General features: G+C 44.1%; 1 protein-coding gene across 2 annotated transcripts; it reads right to left on the reverse strand.

The window, feature by feature from the left end:
• Positions 1-2,467: 2,467 nt before the first annotated feature.
• On the reverse strand, positions 2,468-12,927 carry TNNI2 (troponin I2, fast skeletal type). 2 transcript variants are annotated; one of them, XM_077287878.1, is made up of 6 exons: positions 12,830-12,927; positions 10,671-10,729; positions 9,236-9,364; positions 3,766-3,855; positions 3,160-3,336; positions 2,468-2,914 (listed from the first exon to the last, which is right to left on the reverse strand). In XM_077287878.1, the coding sequence occupies exons 2-6, from the start codon at positions 10,707-10,709 to the stop codon at positions 2,819-2,821; spliced, it is 531 nt and encodes a 176-aa protein (XP_077143993.1). In that variant the 5' UTR covers positions 10,710-10,729; positions 12,830-12,927; the 3' UTR covers positions 2,468-2,818. The 2 variants fall into 2 exon arrangements, with proteins under 2 accessions (XP_077143993.1, XP_077143994.1); XM_077287879.1 differs by lacking the exon at positions 12,830-12,927 and adding an exon at positions 10,811-11,041.
• Between the last annotated feature and the right edge of the window lie 9,555 nt (positions 12,928-22,482).

Here is a 22,482-nt window from a genome sequence, read left to right on the forward strand (position 1 = left end):
AAAAAAGATGCATGTATAATATTCATAGAATATAAAGAATGTCATGTAAATCAGGGATCTCATATAGGTTTTCATTTCTTAGCCTTCTAAATATATGTATTTATTGGTTATTTTTTGTATTTATGTCTCTCTGGGCCTTATACAATGACATTAATTATCTGGAGAAGGCCTCATGAATCATCACAGCATTCATTGTCCATGAAGATAGGGGTTTTTGTTTTTGCTTATTTTTTAATAAATGGAAGCATCTGTTGAAAAGGAAAGAAACGGTTGAACGCACACATCACTTCCGGTGTGGTGTTCGGGTCCTCTGAGCGCCACACCAGAAGATATGTGCGTTCCCCCATTACGCTCCATGATGCAGCACACCGGAAGTCACATAATGAAAAAAAAAGAAGAAAAAAGGGAGTTTGCTTTTGCCATTATTTATTTGCAAATGGCTGTCAATAGGCGCTGGCTAGTGGCACCATTGGGTCTCTGTTCTCTCGAAGGGGTCGCTCTTGCTAGAGAATGACTGATGGCGTATCACTTTAATTCTGGAATTTTTCTATGATAGATTCCCATTAATTTCTATTTCAGCAACCGGGATTAATCTTTTTCTTAAACTACTTACATTAGCAATCCCTCACGTTTATGATAAAATGTAATCTCCAGCCTATGGTGAAATTTATATCTTAGCCACAAATATGTTCCTAGACTTTGAAGCAATCATTATGTACGAACTTGTGTTATATTTTAGTTTAAACCATTTTAATCAACTCTTGGATGTTGCAATTTGGACCTGAAATCCTTTAAGATTTTGATGAGACGATAATGATTGTGTACTTGAGGAGGTGAGGAGACCTAGTAGTGAAAATCTAAAAAGAAGTCCTTGTCCAGGCTATTCTCCTACTGTCATGTTCCTCCATCCAGGAAGCTTCCTACCTTTGGCTGCCCATCATCACTCTCACACTTGCTAGGAGAAACTAACCTCTTTCCTTTCTTGCTAAAAGTGTGGCACCTTTGTCATAGAGCCTTTACAAACTCATAGCAATGATGAGGACGTAAAAAGATGTCCTTCTGAGGTTTCTCAGTAGGTGCTTTCATATCATTCACTACATATAGTTTTTCTTAATAAAGAGGGAATCCCACCAAATAAATGGATCGGAAGGTAACATTGGGAGAGTCCATGAGTTTGGACCTCCAAGGCCTTATATTGGCACTAAGAGATTTCCATCCCCAGACATGACTGACGCAATGTTCTATAGTACATTGCCAGAGTTTTTCTTGAAATTTTAATCTAAAAACGTCCAGTAATAGAAATCTTTGAGCACTGCCATGAGGTTCTAGTGCTCCATAGAATGCCAAAAAGCACCCCCTGTTCTGAAAACTGGTGGTAGTCCATGCAGTATCACCATGATATCAGTAGATCCTTGTTCTTTTTGGTTTTACTAATATCTTCTTTTCAGTTAGACTAAGGCTGGTTTCACACATCCGACATTCACAGTCAAGGTACAGGCTGAGACATTCAGACTGGCCATGGGTCTCCTGACCTGAACTTAGCATCATGTTGAGTTTGGGCAGAATATCAGCGGCCAGTCCGAACATCATAGTCCATATTGAAACTGTGAATGTCGGATGTGCAAAACCGGCCTGAAGGAGAGTTAAAGGGAGTTAATCAACATTTTTTACTCTACAAAATTGCCAAGAGTGCTAGATAGGAAACCTGGACAGTAAATCATAACTTTGTGTAGAGTTCTACTATCATCACTGTAAAATAGAGGTTTTAAGCCCACGTACTGTGCACCCACATGTGCTTGTAGTAGGTGGTCTCTTATGTATTATGCTCCCACATGTGCTTGTAGGTGGTCTCTTATGCTCTGTAGTAAGGACTGACTTTTTGCAATCCCTTCCCTCTGACATTGAGTGACGGCTGTGGTAGACTCCTGGTTGGACCGTTCAGTCACCACTTAAGAGAAGAGGACAAGGGTTGTAGAGCACCTACTAAAGAGAGCCCAGAGGACTTCAGCCATAAAGAATGCGCAAAAAGCACATGTAGGAGTAACGGTCACATAAAACCTCATATTCACAGTGATGCAGGTACTAAAATCATACACAAAGGTATGGGTACCGTCCCCAGTCTCTTATCTAGTGACAACAGCGGTTTTGAAGAATCCACCTGCTGACAATCTGCTTTTTAGGCTTTTCTGTTCGCTTGATACTTCATTTGGCAAAAGATACCCAAGAAAAAAAATATTACTCATGGATTTCAATGTTTTATAGGACACCGCACTTCCCAATAGTGACATTTCCGTGACAGCTGGTGATGTAATTGTCTGCCAGAAATTGATAATCTAAATGCGATAGCGCCTTCCAATCCCAGTTCTCGTTTATCCAGGAGATATAGCCCTTCTTCCCAGTACCAATGCTAAAATCAAAGTACAAGATTCTACAGAAGAAAGAAGAATGGCATCACCTACTCGTCAGGTATCATAAACCGTAAAGGACGTCACAAGCTTTATTTACACGGTTATGTTCTCACGTCCACATAACACAGCACCTGCCGAACCAGACTGTGGCCAAAACAGAGGGGAGCCGTAAACCTGTGTCCCCTTCGCCAGTCCAAAAACATACTGTAAGACATTCTCTTTGGTTTTTAAAGGTGAGGAGAGTAGAGGATGGAGGGAAGGCTTCATTAACCCCTTGGCTGCTGTAAACATGGGTAAAGATGAGCAGCAGAGGGGTTAACGCCGAAGTTGCCAGGAAAGAGCTGTGATATGTTGAAGCCGGTGTCTTTGGCAGCTTCGGGTTGAGGATAGCCGTGGTCATAGTCAGGGGCTTAAGCCTCAGACTCGAACATCTTCTTTCTGCCCTCCATGCCGGATTTCTCTTCAATGTTCTTACGCCAGTCACCAACATCACGGAGATCCTTCTCCTAGAGTTGAGGAGACAAGATTTGGTCAGTGACTAGTTTGTGTTACTACTTGTCACTATGTTTTATTCGTGGAAACCCATAATAACTAGTTGGGATGAACTTCTGCTTGAGTAAAGTGTTGTCAATAAATATCAGAATATTGGATTCTTTGTGTTATATCATGGAAACATTTTTTCTATTATGAAAGTATTTTACATAAAGTATCATTACTTTTGTTGGATAAAATACATCTTGATAAACCTTACCTTGTCAGTGTCCTCTTTCTTGACCTGCTTGAGGTTGGCACGGAGCTCCATGTTGACCTTGTGCTTGGAACCAAGCAATGCGCGAAGCATGGCGTCAGCAGACATACGTACACGTTTCAGTGCTGGCCTCTTGAATTTACCTCTCAGGTCAAAGATTTTCTGGTTTAAGTCTTCCAGCTTCATAAAGAACAAAAAAAGGTTTAGAGGAGCATTTTAAACACAGTTGCAGATCTGTTTCTTGAACTTTTGGACTTAAGAAGACTCCCAAACTAGGAAAACAGTGTAGCTCGTTGTGCTACATTCTGTCCAGAACTCTCATCAGTTTGTAGGGGACATATGGAACATACAGCTCTCGGCTGTATCCATAGCTCCGGGGATCAGAGCTTGGATGGAGTTATTATCATCTCAACCATGAACGTATGAGATGGGAACAACCTTATAACATCATCCAAAGAGTTATCAAATATTGTATGTCACAGGAAACAACATGGAAGGAAGTGGTGTCCAATAATAGGCAGCTGAAGAAAAGTGAACTCTGATGATTCACATCACAATGTACATCTAAATATATATCATCAGAAGACGTTTTTTCATCCTCTTGCTCACCTCCTTGCTGCTCTTTTGGACTTTGGACTCCATGTCGTATCTCTCTTCATCTACCACATCAATCTTGGTATGCAATTTCTTGCAAAATTCCTGGAAGGAGATACGGAAGTAAAGATAAGAAAGCAATAAATATATTGAAGATACCCAGCTAGTCCTTCTCAAAAATACAGAATTCATATTGGGGATCTTATATTTCTGCAATGTAGTATTACACAGAGCCTAGTCGAAATAATGGGAAATCAAGTAACACATGGTTAATAGGAGCGGGCCAGAAGTCACATTTTCCAAACTTACCATAACTGAGCCCATACTCAATCCATCCAGGTTAATTTACATCTTAAAGAAAGTCTGTCTGCACAGAATGCCTGTTGGAACCAAGCATCGGCACTTGGTGCACCCTTGGTGTGGCCAAACAGTTTAATGAACCTTCACTCCTACTTGTTTTCCATCTTTCTCTGACTCTTTGAATCCAATCGATCAAGGAAGAGGGGATAGAGATAGATGGAAACAATTAGGAAGAAAGGTTCACTGAGTTATTTGGCCACACCAAGGGTGCACAGAGTGACTGTGTGGTACTGTGCAGTGTATATATACAGGAGGAGTGGTACTGTGCAGTGTATATATACAGGAGGAGGGGTACTGTGCAGTGTATATATACAGGACAGGGGGAGTGGTACTGTGCAGTGTATATATACAGGAGGAGTGGTACTGTGCAGTGTATATATACAGGGGAGAGGTACTGTGCAGTGTATATATACAGGAGGAGGGGTACTGTGCAGTGTATATATACAGGAGGAGTGGTACTGTGCAGTGTATATATACAGGAGGAGTGGTACTGTGCAGTGTATATATACAGGAGGAGTGGTACTGTGCAGTGTATATATACAGGAGGAGTGGTACTGTGCAGTGTATATATACAGGACAGGGGGAGTGGTACTGTGCAGTGTATATATACAGGAGGAGTGGTACTGTGCAGTGTATATATACAGGGGAGAGGTACTGTGCAGTGTATATATACACAGGAGGAGGGGTACTGTGCAGTGTATATATACAGGACAGGGGGAGTGGTACTGTGCAGTGTATATATACAGGAGGAGTGGTACTGTGCAGTGTATATATACAGGGGAGAGGTACTGTGCAGTGTATATATACAGGACAGGGGGAGTGGTACTGTGCAGTGTATATATACAGGACAGGGGGAGTGGTACTGTGCAGTGTATATATACAGGGGAGAGGTACTTTGCAGTGTATATATACAGGAAGAGGGGTACTGTGCAGTGTATATATACAGGACAGGATGAGTGGTACTGTGCACTGTATATATACAGGAGGAGTGGTACTGTGCAGTGTATATATACAGGAGGAGGGGTACTGTGCAGTGTATATATACAGGACAGGGGGAGTGGTACTGTGCAGTGTATATATACAGGAGGAGTGGTACTGTGCAGTGTATATATACAGGGGAGAGGTACTGTGCAGTGTATATATACAGGGGGAGAGGTACTGTGCAGTGTATATATACAGGACAGGAGGACCGGTACTGTGCATTGTATATATACAGGAGGAGTGGTACTGTGCAGTGTATATACAGTCATATGAAAAAGTTTGGGCACCCCTATTAATCTTAAGCTTAATGTTTTATAAAAATTGTTTTTTTTGCAACAGCTATTTCAGTTTCATATATCTAATAACTGTTGGACACAGTAATGTTTCTGCCTTGAATTGAGGTTTATTGTACTAACAGAAAATGTGCAATCTGCATTCAAACAAAAGTTGACAGGTGCATAAGTATGGGCACCCTTATCATTTTCTTGTTTTAAATACTCCTACCTACTTTTTACTGACTTACTAAAGCACTTTTTTTGGTTTTGTAACCTCATTGAGCTTTGAACTTCATAGCTAGGTGTATGCAATCATGAGAAAAGCTACTTAAAGTGGCCACTTGCAAGTTGTTCTCCTGTTTGAATCTCCTCTGAAGAGTGGCATCATGGGCTCCTCAAAACAACTGTCAAATGATCTGAAAACAAAGATTATTCAACATAGTTGTTCAGGGGAAGGATACAAAAAGCTGTCTCAGAGATTTAACCTGTCAATTTCCACTGTGAGGAACATAGTAAGGAAATGGAAGAACACAGGTACAGTTCTTGTTAAGGCCAGAAGTGGCAGGCCAAGAAAAACATCAGAAAGGCAGAGAAGAAGAATGGTGAGATCAGTCAAGGACAATCCTCAGACCATATCCAGAGAGCTGCAGCATCTACTTGCTGCAGATGGTGTCACTGTGCATCGGTCACCTATACAACGCACTGTTTTTTTGCCGCCATGCATAACGCCTTTTTGTATTACCAAACAACTTAATCTTGGTTTCATGAGTCCACAGGACCTTCTTCCAAAAAGAAATTGGCTTCTCCAAATGTGCTTTTGCATACCTCAGCCGACTCTGTTTCTGGCGTGCTTGCAGAAATGGCTTCTTTCGCATGACTCTCCCATACAGCTTCTCCTTGTGCAAAGTGCGTTGTATAGTTGACCGATACACAGTGACACCATCTGCAGCAAATTAATGCTGCAGCTCTCTGGAGGTGGTCTGAGGATTGTCCTTGACTGATCTCACCATTCTTCTTCTCTGCCTTTCTGATGTTTTTCTTGGCCTGCCACTTCCGGCCTTAACAAGAACTGTACCTGTGTTCTTCCATTTCCTTACTATGTTCCTCACAGTGGAAATTGACAGGTTAAACCTCTGAGACAGCTTTTTGTATCCTTCCCCTGAACAACTATGTTGAATAATCTTTGTTTTCAGATCATTTGACAGTTGTTTTGAGGAGCCCATGATGCCACTCTTCAGAGGAGATTCAACCAGGAGAAAAACTTGCAAGTGGCCACTTTAAGTAGCTTTTCTCATGATTGCATACACCTAGCTATGAAGATCAAAGCTCAATGAGGTTACAAAACCAAAAAAAGTGCTTTAGTAAGTCAGTAAAAAGTAGGTAGGAGTAATTAAAACAAGAAAATGATAAGGGTGCCCATACTTATGCACCTGTCAACTTTTGTTTGAATGCAGATTGCACATTTTCTGTTAGTACATTAAACCTCATTTCAAGGCAGAAACATTACTGTGTCCAACAGTTATTAGATATATGAAACTGAAATAGCTGTTGCAAAAAAACCAATTTTTATAAAACATTAAGCTTAAGATTAATAGGGTGCCCAAACTTTTTCATATGACTGTATACAGGGGAGAGGTACTGTGCAGTGTATATATACAGGACAGGGGGAGTGGTACTGTGCAGTGTATATATACAGGACAGGGGGAGTGGTACTGTGCAGTGTATATATACAGGGGAGAGGTACTTTGCAGTGTATATATACAGGAAGAGGGGTACTGTGCAGTGTATATATACAGGACAGGATGAGTGATACTGTGCACTGTATATATACAGGAGGAGTGGTACTGTGCAGTGTATATATACAGGAGGAGGGGTACTGTGCAGTGTATATATACAGGACAGGGGGAGTGGTACTGTGCAGTGTATATATACAGGAGGAGTGGTACTGTGCAGTGTATATATACAGGGGGAGAGGTACTGTGCAGTGTATATATACAGGACAGGAGGAGGGGTACTGTGCAGTGTATATATACAGGAGGAGTGGTACTGTGCAGTGTATATATACAGGAGGAGTGGTACTGTGCAGTGTATATATACAGGAGGAGTGGTACTGTGCAGTGTATATATACAGGAGGAGTGGTACTGTGCAGTGTATATATACAGGACAGGGGGAGTGGTACTGTGCAGTGTATATATACAGGAGGAGTGGTACTGTACAGTGTATATATACAGGGGGAGAGGTGCTGTGCAGTGTATATATACAGGACAGGAGGAGTGGTACTGTGCAGTGTATATACACAGGACAGGAGGAGTGGTACTGTGCAGTGTATATATACAGGACAGGAGGAGTGGTACTGTGCAGTGTATATATACAGGAGGAGTGGTACTGTACAGTGTATATACAGTACTTCAGCATCTCAGCTGCAACCTGCAGCCGCCCAGCTCACCCAGAACCCCAGAATACAGGGATACCATTGCACTCAGAGTCACTCAGGCACCGGTAGGAGCTCCTCCGGAATCTGCCTGATAAGTTCAGCACGCAGGAGCCGCTCGCTGTGTATTGCCGTGTGTACATGAATGTTTCTTATGTCTCATGGGGTTCAGTTATGTGCTACTCTATTATGGGGGTGCTACTCTATTATGGGGGCACTGGGGTACACAGGACGGCTGCAGAGCAGGGCACACAGGCAGGGTGAGGGTACAGGACGGATGCAGAGCAGGGCACACAGGCAGGGTGGGGGTACACAGGATGGCTGCAGAGTGGGGCACACATGCAGGGTGGGGGTACACAGGACAGCTGCGGAGCGGGGCACACAGGCAGAGTGGGGGTACACAGGACGGCTGCAGAGCCTGGCAGGCACACAGGTAGGGTGGGGGTACACAGGACGGCTGCGGAGAGGGGCACACAGGCAGGGTGGGGCCGGTACACAGGATGGCTGCAGAGCAGGGCACACAGGCAGGGTGGGGGTACACAGGATGGCTGCAGAGTGGGGCACACATGCAGGGTGGGGGTACACAGGACAGCTGCGGAGCGGGGCACACAGGCAGAGTGGGGGTACACAGGACGGCTGCGGAGCCTGGAAGGCACACAGGCAGGGTGGGGGTACACAGGACGGCTGCGGAGCGGGGCACACAGGACGGCTGCGGAGCCTGGCAGGCACACAGGCAGGGTGGGGGCACACAGGACGGCTGCGGAGCCTGGCAGGCACACAGGCAGGGTGGGGGCACACAGGACGGCTGCGGAGCCTGGCAGGCACACAGGCAGGGTGGGGGTACACAGGACGGCTGCGGAGCGGGGCACACATGCACTCACTGTAGCCAGCCAGGGGCGGAGAGCAGAGCAGGAGAACGTGCTCTCTCCGCCCACAAACAGTCACGGCTGGCTACGTTCTCTTAACCCCTATGTGCCTGCCTGGCTGAGTGAGTGAGAAGATGCTTGTGCCATGCCAGCTGTATCTATGACAGCGTGAGTGGGCCCCCCTGTGTCGCCAGGGCCCCGGCACTTGCCCGGGTGCGCCAGGTGCTGACGCCGGCCCTGGCGGCCCTGTTATGGATTTCCATTGGGGCCCATAAGTTGTACCCATGGATGGATCGGCTACTTTTCACATTTTATGGGCATTCTATAGGCATCTCTGGACTGGGGCTGTAATATTTAGTATAAAACAGCCCAATAGTTCCACCTGTTTGGAGGTAGAGGTGGCCCCTTATCTCTTGGTTCCCTGTGCAGATGCACAGGTTGCTCCAATAGTATTTCCACCCCTGGTATAAAGCACAGCAATGATAAAAAAAAAAAAAAAAAATCAATAACCTGCATATTTGTCATCAATAAACCAAGTAAGAAAGCAAGATTAATAAGATTTGTAGGGCACCTGTAGGTCCTGCAGGGAACTTGGCAAGCTCAGGGGAGGACAGTGCTCTGCCAGGTAACTTTCCTTCTCAGCGGCGATATCAGCTTCCTCTTTTTCTAGAGCAGTTTTTGCGACCTGGAGCATCAAGCTCTGCAAAGAGAAGGGGTGAGTTGTTAGAGGCGGTGGTGGGAGGATTAGTAGGATACATTATTGTCTATGTGAACTGTGGGATATATATTGTGTCCAATTATTGGGTTTGGCTAGAAATGTCACTCCCTGCTTTTTAGAGTTTTTTTTACCAAGCAGATAGTTACAAAGTTACTTTCTATTTTTTTTATATATTTCCTTTTGCTTTTTTCTGTTTTACTTTCCGGTGATGGTTAGTGCAAATTAGAAAAATACTATTGAAGAGAAGTATTGTTTCTGGAAATACAAGCAATCAACATCTCACTGACAAGATTATCAGTGATGTGACTTGTTCCAAGGTAAATGCCATACATGTCTGCTGAGAACATAAGGTTTTTTAACGGGTAGTAGGATTTTTGTCACTTAATCTGAGAGTAGCATAATGGAGAGACAGAGACCCTGATTCCAGCGATGTGTCACTTACTGGGCTGCTTGCTGTAGTATTGATAAAATCACCATTTTATCGCCAGGAGATTATCACTAATGGACTAGTAAACCCTGCCCCAACCACTGATTGGCAGCTTTCTGCCTATGCACAGTGTAAACAGAAATAAACAAATCAGTGGTGTGTGCAGGGTTATACAGAGCTCAGCATTCAGAGAATTGCTAAAGCTGCAGCAGATTAAAGAGTGGTTTTATCAAAACTGCAGCAAGCAGCTCAGTAGGTGGCACATCGCTGGAATCAGGGTCTCTGTCCCTACATTATGCTGCTCTCAGCAAAATCCTGGAGAAGACAGATGCCCTTTGGTTGCAATTGCCAGTGGGTGGGAGACAGCACAATACACCATTCAATTGTGTACTCGCTGCTGATGTGCTCAGGATCGTTGAAGGAATGGGTCGTCTTCAGATATATTACTGAAATGCACAATCCTCAGCACAACTTCCCTAAACATCACACAAGTTGCACAATATTTGGTTGCTTGGTCCCTGGTGAGATCATGATCGCAAACAAAAACATTTCAATATTTGGGGCTTTGATTGTTCTTCTACAATAAATGTCTAGACCAGTGGTGGAGACGGATGGAAGGGGGTCCCCTTGGAAGAACATTATATGGCCCCCCATGTGCATGTGCCAGAAGCTGTTTGATTATTTGAGCCCCCTTATCTCTTGGACCCCTGTGCCGCTGCACACATTGCCCCAATGATATGTCCGTCCGCCTCTGGTCTAGACTGGCAACAACCTTTACTACCGGGAAATGTCATAGTTAGTCTGTTTTGGGGACAATAAGGTAGCTGTGAAGGAATGAAGACATGGTTGCACTGTACTTACCTTCAGGTGCGTCTTACGAGTATTCGATATTTTAGACATCTTGGCGGTTTATGTGATACCTGCACATAGAAGACAGAAGACGTATCAGAGCTTGTCCACTTTCTTCCAGAAAACAACCAACATGAGTGGAAATCTCCCACCTGACAGCACTTGAGAAAGAACCAAACTGTCCGGTCCCAACCAAATCCCTGTATCCCCTTGTTTCTTCAGTCTCTTCCCATCCCCTAAATAGCTCCTAACTTCTGGAAAGGGGATCATAGAGATTGACACCTAACTCCTCTTTTAAGTCATTCGATCTCATGGGAAACTTTGTAAGACTTTCCCAAAATATCTTGAGGAACCTTAAAGGAACGTCAGCTGTCTCTCGCCCCTCTGACATGATGCTGCTCTGCAAATCTTAACTACCAACCCCCCAGCCAATAAAGAGGGCACAGGTGAAAATACTGAGGATTATTTACTCCCACTGCATAGACCGACACCAGGCATCACTATGGGGGTCTTATATCATGCTCCAAATTAAGAACAGGCTGCGCTAGGTTATAACACTGAGTATCTCTCTCTCTCCGGTCACTACAGTCAACACGTTGGGTGTGACGATACCAAAGATCCTCGTCTAGGTATGCCGGGCTACATGACAATGATCGTTACATCCACAGCTCAAAATATAATAATGGGCGTATTGGTTATGTCCGCTGACATCTTAATGGGAATACGATGTCACACAGTGGTCATCGGCATGAGGATAGTCCACATGGTTAGCACATTAAAATTACCCGAGAAGTCCTGGACCATTTATAACCCCATGGAACTCGTACTCTGATCATACCCAGAAGAAGCACGTTAGGGTAGGAGGTATAGAGGCCAAGCATTATAAAAAGAATACAGCAAAACTTAAGAGACCACCTCTTTGATAAGACCACCTCTGTATCCAGAGCAGATTTCCCATGACAAACTGTAAGAGGATTGTGCCAAGTTTGGCCAAATATAATATAGGAAGACACTTCCCAATTGTTGGGGGTCCCATGGAAAATCACTCTCCTCTCCCATTCTTGTGGTTCACATTGCGTTAGGGCAATCCGTTTAGCGCTAGCGCATTGCGCTAACGCAATGTATTTTTAGGGGTCGCGCTAACGGACCTCGGGCGCGCCAAGCAGCAAGCAGCGTCCGAGGCGCGCCACAAAAGAACGGCACATCGCTAGCGCGAGCCGAAAAAGGCACGCGCTAGCGATGCGCTGCAGGCGAAATTTACATTGCTGTCAATGGGTGCGCTAACGGACCCGTTGCACGGCATTAATTGCGACATTTTCGCCGTGCAACGCTGTCTGTTAGCGACCACCCACTAACGCAATGTGAACCTATAGGGGGATGAGTCTCTGGGATCAGACCCCAATAGATTGGAAAGTGGTTCCCTATACAACAAATAGGGGAAAACTTCCAAACTTGGCTCAAATCCTTCAAGTTCCATAGCATTATATATATATATATATATATATATATATATATATATATATATATTGACCATCTTTATGAGAAGACCACCTCTTCAAGAAGACCACTTTCCAATCCCATGTAGTTAGGAATGGTCATCTCAAAGAGGTTTTTAAAGCTCTATAGAAAAGGTGTTTTTACATAGGACTGCAGTTATGCTGTCTAAGCTATCTTACCTCCGTTAGGCTGGCCTAAGTATTTACATTACGTATTCCGCTTTCCGACATCTATGTAGGCTTTGTTTAACGGGCAAAGTAATTTTATAGGAAGATTCAGGCATGTGTCTACATTTTCTACTAAAGGATCCATAGCTTTGCATACAATATACCCGAAACTTTCATCTGCAATGTATAAGATGTGTTCTTACACAACGCGCGCCGGTATTGCTCCAGCCGAGGGTTATACTATTGTCTTAGGAAATTCCCAACTTGTGACACATGTTAGAACGATTTCTCTCTATGTGCAATGTATCTCCGCTTTATACTGACTGTGGTGGGGGCTTTGTCTGGCCCTTTGCACACTTGCCCATGGTCCCTTATTGAAGTGTCAGCTGTTTTGGAGCGTTCCCCATCATACATATATTAGGAGCGCACACATTTGTCTCTGAGGATGCATTGACAGTTATGCCAGCCCCTGGTGCCTTATCGCCCTGGCCAGGATTTTTGTCTTACCTGACCCTCGTGGACGGAGCCCTCTGAATGAAGCAGGGATAGGACTGCCAGTAATGGGCAATGAGGGGGGTATTAATGTGCTGGGGGGAGTCCCGGATTATTGCTGCTTAGCTTAGTAAGGGCATGCAGACCCCCAGCATCCAATCACAGGGTGGTAGACACAAATACTCAGGACCTCCCACAGCAGGTCATCTTAAGACATCTTAACCCTCAGTCTGCTGCAAACTATATTGATCTCATAAAATGAGTAGAAATGTATTTTTTTTCTGTATAATTATAGAAATATCATCTATCTATTATCTATCTATCTATCTATCTATCTATCTATCTATCTATCTATCTATCGATCATCCCTTAAACCTTTTTCTCTCCCATCCAGCAGTGGTATGGAAGCCCCCTTTCCTATTGTAGTATTCAGCCTACCTATATTTACATTCACCAGCCACTGAAATAGGATATCACAGTCCTTAGGGTCCCTGGCATTCCCTGTTATTTTATTGCTACTCGTTCACACACCTCTGCCCTGTAATGTCCTCAAACATTCACTGTGTTTTCCCCCTGGGGACTTAATGATTAAGCCAACAAAGAAGAAAAAAACAGTGCTGTGCTGCCCCCTGCTGGACACTATTGATAAAGCAAGTCATAGATGCTGTATATAGCACCAATATAGTCCATGACATTGCGTAGGGTGGAAGAAAAGTAGGCGTAGAGTTGAATCATTGGAATTTATCACAACAGATTACATGGGTAAATATACCCAGTGACACACTGACAACAACAAAAGAAGTTTATTTACATTTTGTTTCATTGTTTGTTTATTATATTTACATTTGTTTAATCTCTTCCATCAATGTTGTAATATTCCTTTACCTACCTTCGGGCCACTTTGGAAAGAGAATTTGCTCAGATTAGTCCCAGGTTCTTGAAATTTATTTTCACTTCATGCTTTAATTTCAAATCAAGTCAACTCTGACTATGATTTTCCAGCTCTGGAGGAAGTTGTAGGGAGAAGGGTCTAGAGCAGGGATGTCAAACTCAAATACACAGAGAGGCAAAATTAAAAGCTTGGATAAAGTCGCAGCCCAACCTTGATATTTCTTAAAAAATTGTCGACAATTGAGCACGTTATTCCTTATCATCAAATATAACAATAAACTTTTTCATATGGAAACAAACTTTGTGGTTGTCCCACGAACAAAGAACATTTTAATTAAAAGATCTTAGAATAAAATATTGGAATAATCTAATATGTTATGTTAGAGCAGTAAAAAGCGAATGAACCAATGGCCTAATAAAAAGAAAGGATAAAAAAACCCTTAATAGGACAGATAATACGGCATGATGCAAAAAGAAGTGCCCGCCAAACACACCATGATACCCCCACAATGAATTTCTCCACAGTTTCCACTACATGCAAGCAGTGACATAACTAGAGTCCAATGTGCCCCGATGCAAAATTTGGACCTGGGATCCCCCCGCATGTTGGCCAGATTTATGGGCCCTTGTGTTCTAAATTCACCCCCATTATGTAGTAATGTCCCCCATCTTGGGCCCCTTCCTGGTATATATGTCCCTCATCCTGGCCCCATCCTGGCATATATTGCGTATACAATGTCCTCTGTTATGACCCCAATGGCGAGGGTCTCAGAGGAACAAGTAAGTCTGCGAAGTACAAAAATCCAGCTCATAGGGCAGTGGTAACTGGGTTGACCATATATCTACTCCTAACGCCAACACTAGAAGTAGCCGGGGAACATGCCTACGTTGGTCGCTAGATGTCTCGCGCCAGCCGGAGGACTAACTACCCCTAGAAGAGGAAAACAAAGACCTCTCTTGCCTCCAGAGAATAGACCCCAAAAGTTGGATACAAGCCCCCCACAAATAATAACGGTGAGGTAAGAGGAAATGACAAACACAGAGATGAACTAGGTTTAGCAAAGAGAGGCCCACTTACTAATAGCAGAATGTAGTAAGATAACTTATATGGTCAACAAAAACCCTATCAAAAATCCACACTGGAAATTCAAGAACCCCCGAACCGTCTAACGGCCCGGGGGGAGAACTCCAGCCTCCCTAGAGCTTCCAGCAAGGTAAGGATACAGATTATGTACAAGCTGGACAAAAATGCAAACAAAAACAAATAGCAAAAAGCAAGAAAGCAGACTTAGCTTAATCTAGCAGGAACCAGGATCAGTAGACAAGAGCACAACAGATTAGCTCTGATTACAACGTTGCCAGGCATTGAACTGAAGGTCCAGGGAGCTTATATAGCAACACCCCTGACCTAACGACCCAGGTGAGCATACAAGGGATGGCAGACATTCCCAGAGTCAAATCACTAGTAACCACTAGAGGGAGCCAAAAAGGTAAATTCACAACAGTACCCCCCCCCCCCTAGTGAGGGGTCACCGAACCCTCACCAAGACCACCAGGGCGATCAGGATGAGCGGTGTGAAAGGCACGAACCAAATCGGCCGCATGCACATCAGAGGCGACCACCCAGGAATTATCCTCCTGACCATAGCCCTTCCACTTGACCAGGTACTGAAGCCTCCGCCTGGAGAGACGAGAATCTAAGATCTTCTCCATCACGTACTCCAACTCGCCCTCAACCAACACCGGAGCAGGAGGCTCAGCAGAAGGGACCACAGGCACAACGTACCGCCGCAACAAGGACCTATGAAATACGTTGTGAATGGCAAACGACACCGGAAGATCCAGGCGAAAGGATACAGGATTAAGGATTTCCAATATCTTGTAAGGACCAATGAAGCGAGGCTTAAATTTGGGAGAGGAGACCTTCATAGGAACAAATCGAGAAGACAGCCATACCAAATCCCCAACACGAAGTCGGGGACCCACACCGCGGCGGCGGTTGGCAAAACGCTGAGCCTTCTCCTGTGACAACTTCAAGTTGTCCACCACATGACTCCAGATCCGCTGCAACCTATCCACCACAGAATCCACCCCAGGACAGTCAGAAGGCTCCACATGTCCCGAGGAAAAACGAGGATGGAAACCAGAGTTGCAGAAAAATGGCGAAACCAAGGTGGCGGAACTAGCCCGATTATTAAGGGCAAATTCAGCCAACGGCAAGAAGGTCACCCAATCATCCTGATCAGAAGAGACAAAACACCTCAAATAAGCCTCCAGAGTCTGATTAGTTCGCTCCGTTTGTCCGTTAGTCTGGGGATGAAAAGCGGACGAAAACGACAAATCAATGCCCATCCTACCACAAAAGGATCGCCAGAACCTGGAAACAAACTGGGATCCTCTGTCCGACACAATATTCTCAGGAATGCCGTGCAAACGAACCACGTTCTGGAAGAACACAGGAACCAGATCAGAAGAGGAGGGCAGCTTAGGCAAAGGAACCAAATGGACCATCTTGGAGAAACGATCACATATCACCCAGATGACAGACATGCCCTGAGACACCGGAAGATCAGAAATGAAATCCATAGAGATGTGTGTCCAAGGTCTCTTCGGGACAGGCAAGGGCAAGAGCAACCCGCTGGCACGAGAACAGCAAGGCTTAGCTCGAGCACAAGTTCCACAGGACTGCACAAATGACCGCACATCCCTTGACAAGGAAGGCCACCAAAAGGACCTGGCCACCAGATCTCTGGTGCCAAAAATTCCCGGGTGCCCTGCCAACACTGAGGAATGAACCTCGGAAATGACTCTGCTGGTCCATTTAGCAGGCACAAACAATCTGTCAGATGGACAAGAGTCAGGCCTACCAGCCTGAAATCTCTGCAACACACGCCGCAGATCAGGAGAAATAGCTGACAAGATAACTCCTTCCTTAAGAATACCCACAGGTTCAGCGACTCCAGGAGCATCAGGCACAAAGCTCCTAGACAGAGCATCGGCCTTCACATTCTTAGAAGCTGGTAAATACGAGACCACAAAGTCAAAACGGGAGAAAAACAATGACCAGCGGGCCTGTCTAGGATTCAGGCGTTTAGCAGACTCGAGATACATCAGATTTTTGTGATCAGTCAAGACCACCACACGATGCTTAGCACCCTCGAGCCAATGACGCCACTCCTCAAATGCCCACTTCATGGCCAACAACTCCCGATTGCCCACATCATAATTTCGCTCTGCCGGCGAAAACTTCCTGGAGAAAAAGGCACAAGGTCTCATAGTAGAGCAACCAGGGCCTCTCTGCGACAAAACGGCCCCTGCCCCAATCTCCGAAGCATCCACCTCCACCTGAAAGGGAAGTGAGGTGTCAGGTTGGCACAAAACAGGCGCCGAAGTAAACCGGCGTTTCAACTCCTGGAAAGCCTCCACGGCAGCAGGAGCCCAGTTAGCTACATCAGAGCCTTTCTTGGTCATATCCGTCAATGGTTTAACAACGCTAGAAAAATTTGCGATAAAATGACGGTAGAAGTTAGCAAAACCCAAGAACTTCTGAAGACTCTTAACTGACGAGGGTTGAGTCCAATCATGAATAGCTCGGACCTTGACTGGGTCCATCTCCACAGCAGAAGGGGAAAAAATGAACCCCAAAAAGGGAACCCTCTGTACACCAAAGAGACACTTTGAGCCTTTAACAAACAAAGAATTTTCACGCAAAATCTTAAAAACCATCCTGACCTGCTCCACATGCGAGTCCCAATCATCAGAAAAAAACAGAATATCATCCAGATAAACAATCAAAAATTTATCCAGATACTTCCGGAAAATGTCATGCATGAAGGACTGAAAAACTGAAGGTGCATTAGAGAGCCCAAATGGCATCACCAAGTACTCAAAATGACCTTCGGGCGTATTGAATGCGGTTTTCCATTCATCGCCTTGCTTAATGCGCACAAGGTTGTACGCACCACGAAGGTCTATCTTGGTGAACCACTTGGCACTTTTAATCCGGGCAAACAAGTCTGACAACAGCGGCAAAGGATACTGAAATTTGACAGTGATCTTGTTTAAAAGCCGATAGTCAATACAAGGCCTCAAAGATCCGTCCTTTTTGGCCACAAAAAAGAATCCCGCACCAAGAGGGGAAGAAGAAGGACGGATATGCCCCTTCTCAAGAGACTCCTTGATATATGAACGCATCGCGGTATGTTCAGGTACCGACAAATTAAACAGTCTCCCCTTAGGAAACTTACTGCCAGGAATCAAATCTATTGCACAGTCACATTCCCTATGAGGAGGCAGTGCACTGGACTTAGACTCGCTGAAGACATCCTGATAATCAGACAAATACGCCGGAACTTCCGAGGGCGTAGAAGAAGCAATAGACAAGGGCAGGGAATCTCCATGAATTCCATGGCAGCCCCAACTTGACACCGACATTGCCTTCCAGTCCAAGACTGGATTATGGGTCTGTAACCATGGCAAACCCAAAACAACCAAATCATGCATCTTATGCAGAACAAGAAAACGTATCACCTCCCGATGTTCGGGAGTCATGCACATGGTAACCTGTGTCCAAAACTGCGGTTTATTTTTTGCCAAAGGCGTAGCATCAATACCCCTAAGAGGGATAGGATTTTCTAATGGCTCCAGAACAAATCCGCAGCGCTTGGCAAATGACAGATCCATCACACTCAGGGCAGCACCTGAGTCTACAAACGCCATGACAGGATACGATGACAGTGAGCAAATCAAAGTTACAGATAGAATAAATTTAGGTTGCAAATTACCAATGGCGACAGGACTAACAACCCTAGTAAGACGTTTAGAGCATGCTGAGATAACATGTGTAGAATCACCACAGTAGTAACACAAGCCATTCTGGCTTCTATGAATTTTCCGCTCATTTCTAGTCAGGATTCTATCACATTGCATTAAATCAGGTGCCTGTTCAGACAACACCATGAGGGAATTTGCGGTTTTGCGCTCCCGCAACCGCCGGTCGATTTGAATTGCCAGGGCCATGGAATCATTCAGACCTGTGGGAATGGGAAAACCCACCATCACATTCTTAATGGCTTCAGAAAGGCCATTTCTGAAATTTGCAGCCAATGCACACTCGTTCCACTGGGTCAGCACGGACCATTTCCGAAATTTTTGGCAATACACTTCAGCCTCGTCCTGGCCCTGAGACATAGCCAGCAAGGCTTTTTCTGCCTGAATCTCAAGATTGGGTTCCTCATAAAGCAAACCGAGCGCCAGAAAAAACGCATCAATATCAGCCAATGCCGGATCTCCTGGCGCCAGCGAGAAGGCCCAATCCTGAGGGTCGCCCCGTAAAAAAGAAATAACAATTTTCACTTGCTGAGCGGAGTCTCCAGATGAACAGGGTCTCAGGGACAAAAACAATTTACAATTATTCCTGAAATTTCTAAATTTAAATCGGTCTCCGGAAAACAGTTCAGGAATTGGTATCTTAGGTTCTGACATAGGATTTCTGATAACATAATCTTGTATGCCCTGCACACGAGCAGTAAGCTGGTCCACACCTGTAATCAAGGTCTGGACATTCATGTCTGCAGCAAACACAAGCCACTCAGAGGTAAAGGGGAAAAGAAGAAAAAAAAAAATGAGAAAGAGAAAGAAAAAAAAAAACTCAGAATTTTCTTTCTTATAATCCCGCTTCTGCAATGCATTTAACATTTAATACTGGCCTGGCAAACTGTTATGACCCCAATGGCGAGGGTCTCAGAGGAACAAGTAAGTCTGCGAAGTACAAAAATCCAGCTCATAGGGCAGTGGTAACTGGGTTGACCATATATCTACTCCTAACACCAACACTAGAAGTAGCCGGGGAACATGCCTACGTTGGTCGCTAGATGTCTCGCGCCAGCCGGAGGACTAACTACCCCTAGAAGAGGAAAACAAAGACCTCTCTTGCCTCCAGAGAATAGACCCCAAAAGTTGGATACAAGCCCCCCACAAATAATAACGGTGAGGTAAGAGGAAATGACAAACACAGAGATGAACTAGGTTTAGCAAAGAGAGGCCCACTTACTAATAGCAGAATGTAGTAAGATAACTTATATGGTCAACAAAAACCCTATCAAAAATCCACACTGGAAATTCAAGAACCCCCGAACCGTCTAACGGCCCGGGGGGAGAACTCCAGCCTCCCTAGAGCTTCCAGCAAGGTAAGGATACAGATTATGTACAAGCTGGACAAAAATGCAAACAAAAACAAATAGCAAAAAGCAAGAAAGCAGACTTAGCTTAATCTAGCAGGAACCAGGATCAGTAGACAAGAGCACAACAGATTAGCTCTGATTACAACGTTGCCAGGCATTGAACTGAAGGTCCAGGGAGCTTATATAGCAACACCCCTGACCTAACGACCCAGGTGAGCATACAAGGGATGGCAGACATTCCCAGAGTCAAATCACTAGTAACCACTAGAGGGAGCCAAAAAGGTAAATTCACAACAGTCCTCCATCCTGGTATATACTGTATGTTCCCCATCCTGGTATATACAGTCATGGCCAAAAGTGTTGGCACCCTAGAAATTGCCACGGAAAATGAAGTATTTCTCCCAAAAAGTTATTGAAATAACATATGTTTTGTTATACATGTGTATTGCCTTTGTGTGTATTGGGACAGCACACACAAAAAACAAAGAAAATAAGGTAAATTGGAAATAATTTCACATAACACATTAAAAATGATCCGAACAAAATTGTTGGCACCCACAACTTAATATTTGGTTGCACACCCTCTGGAATAAATAACTGTAAGCAATCACTTCCTATAACCATCAACAAGCTTCTTACTCCTCTTAACTGGAACTTTAGACCTCTCTTCTTTTGCAAACTGCTCCAGGTCTCTTTTATGTTAAGGTGCCTTCTCCCAACAGCAATTGTAAGATCTCTCCACAGGTGTTCAATAGGATTTAGTTCCAGACTCAATGCTGGACACTTCAGAACTCTCCAGCGCTTTGTTTCCATAAATTTCTTGGTGCTTCTTGAAGTATGTTTGAGATCACTGTCCTGCTGGAAGACTCATGACCTATGACATAAACCCAGCTTTCTGACACTGGGCACTACATTGCGAACCAAAATCCTTTGGTAATCTTCAGACTTCATGCTGCCTTGCACACAGTCAAGGCATCCAGTGTTAAAAGCAGCAAAACAACCCCCAAAACATCTTTGAACCTCCACCACATTTGACTGTAGGTACTGTGTTCTTTTCTTTGTAGGCCTCAGTCTGTTTTCGGTAAACAGTAGAATGATGTGGTTTGCCAAAAAGCTCTATCTTGGTCTCATCTGTCCACAAGATGCTTTCCAAGAGGAATTTTGGCTTACTCAAGTACATTTTGACAAACTGCAGTCTAGCTCTTTTATGTCTCTGTGTCAGCAGTGGGGTCCTCCTGAGCCTCATGTCATAGTGTTTCATTTAATTCAAATGTCGATGGATAGTTTGAGCTGACACTGATGCACCCTGAGCCTGCAGGACAAGTTGAATTTATGTAGAATTTGATTGTGGCTGCTTTTATACCATCTGGACTATCCTGCATTACTACGTTTAATCAATTTTTCTCTGTCATCCACATCCAGGGAGATTAGCTACAATGCCATGGGTTGTAAAATTAGTATTATGTTGTGCACCATGGACAAAAGAAAATAAAGTTCTCTGGGGATGGACTTGTAACCTTAGGTTTGTTGATACTTTTCAAATCCTCAGACAGTTCTCTTCTCTTTCTGCTCTACATGCTTAGTGTGGCACACAGAGACACACAGTGCAAAGATTGAGTCAACTGCTTCCCTTTTTATTTGGTTTAAGGTGTGATTTTCATATTGCTCACACCTGTTACTTGCCACAGGTGAGTTTGAACGAATATCATATGCTTGAAACAAAGCTGTTTACTCACAATTTTGGAAAAGTGGCAACAATTTTGTTTGGCCCATTTTTAAGATTTTGTGTGAAATTATGTCCAATTTGTCCTTTTTTCTCTGTTTCTTTGCATTGTTCTACTACACATAAATGAAATAAACATGTGTATAACAAAATATGTTCAACTGCAATAACTTTCTTTCAGAAATACTTCATTTTCTGGAACAATTTCAACAGTGTCAAAACTTTCGGCAATGACTGTATGTATATCCCCCATTCTGGTATACAGTACAGAGCAAAAGTTTGGACACACCTTCTCATTTAAAGATTTTTCTGTATTTTCATGACTATGAAAATTGTACATTCACACTGAAGGCATCAAAACTATGAATTAACACATGTGGAATTATATACTTAACAAAAAAGTGTGAAACAACTGAAAATATGTCTTATATTCTAGGCTCTTCAAAGTAGCCACCTTTTGCTTTGATGACTGCTTTGCACACTCTTGGCATTCTCTTGATGAGCTTCAAGAGGTAGTCTTCGGGAATGGTTTTCAATTCACAGGTGTGCCCTGTCAGGTTTAATAAGTGGGATTTCTTGCCTTATAAATGGTGTTGGGACCATCAGTTGTGTTGTGCAGAAGTCTGGTGGATACACAGCTGATAGTCCTACTGAATAGACTGTTAGAATTTGTATTATGGCAAGAAAAAAGCAGCTAAGTAAAGAAAAACGAGTGGCCATCATTACTTTAAGAAATGAAGGTCAGTCAGTCCAAAAAATTGGAAAAACTTTGAAAGTGTCCCCAAGTACAGTGGCAAAAACCATCAAGCGCTACAAAGAACCTGGCTCAAATGAGGACCGCCCCAGGAAAGGAAGACCAAGAGTCACCTCTG

This window comes from Ranitomeya variabilis, chromosome 2, assembly GCF_051348905.1.
Source record: "Ranitomeya variabilis isolate aRanVar5 chromosome 2, aRanVar5.hap1, whole genome shotgun sequence".
NCBI classification, from domain to species: Eukaryota; Metazoa; Chordata; class Amphibia; order Anura; family Dendrobatidae; genus Ranitomeya; species Ranitomeya variabilis.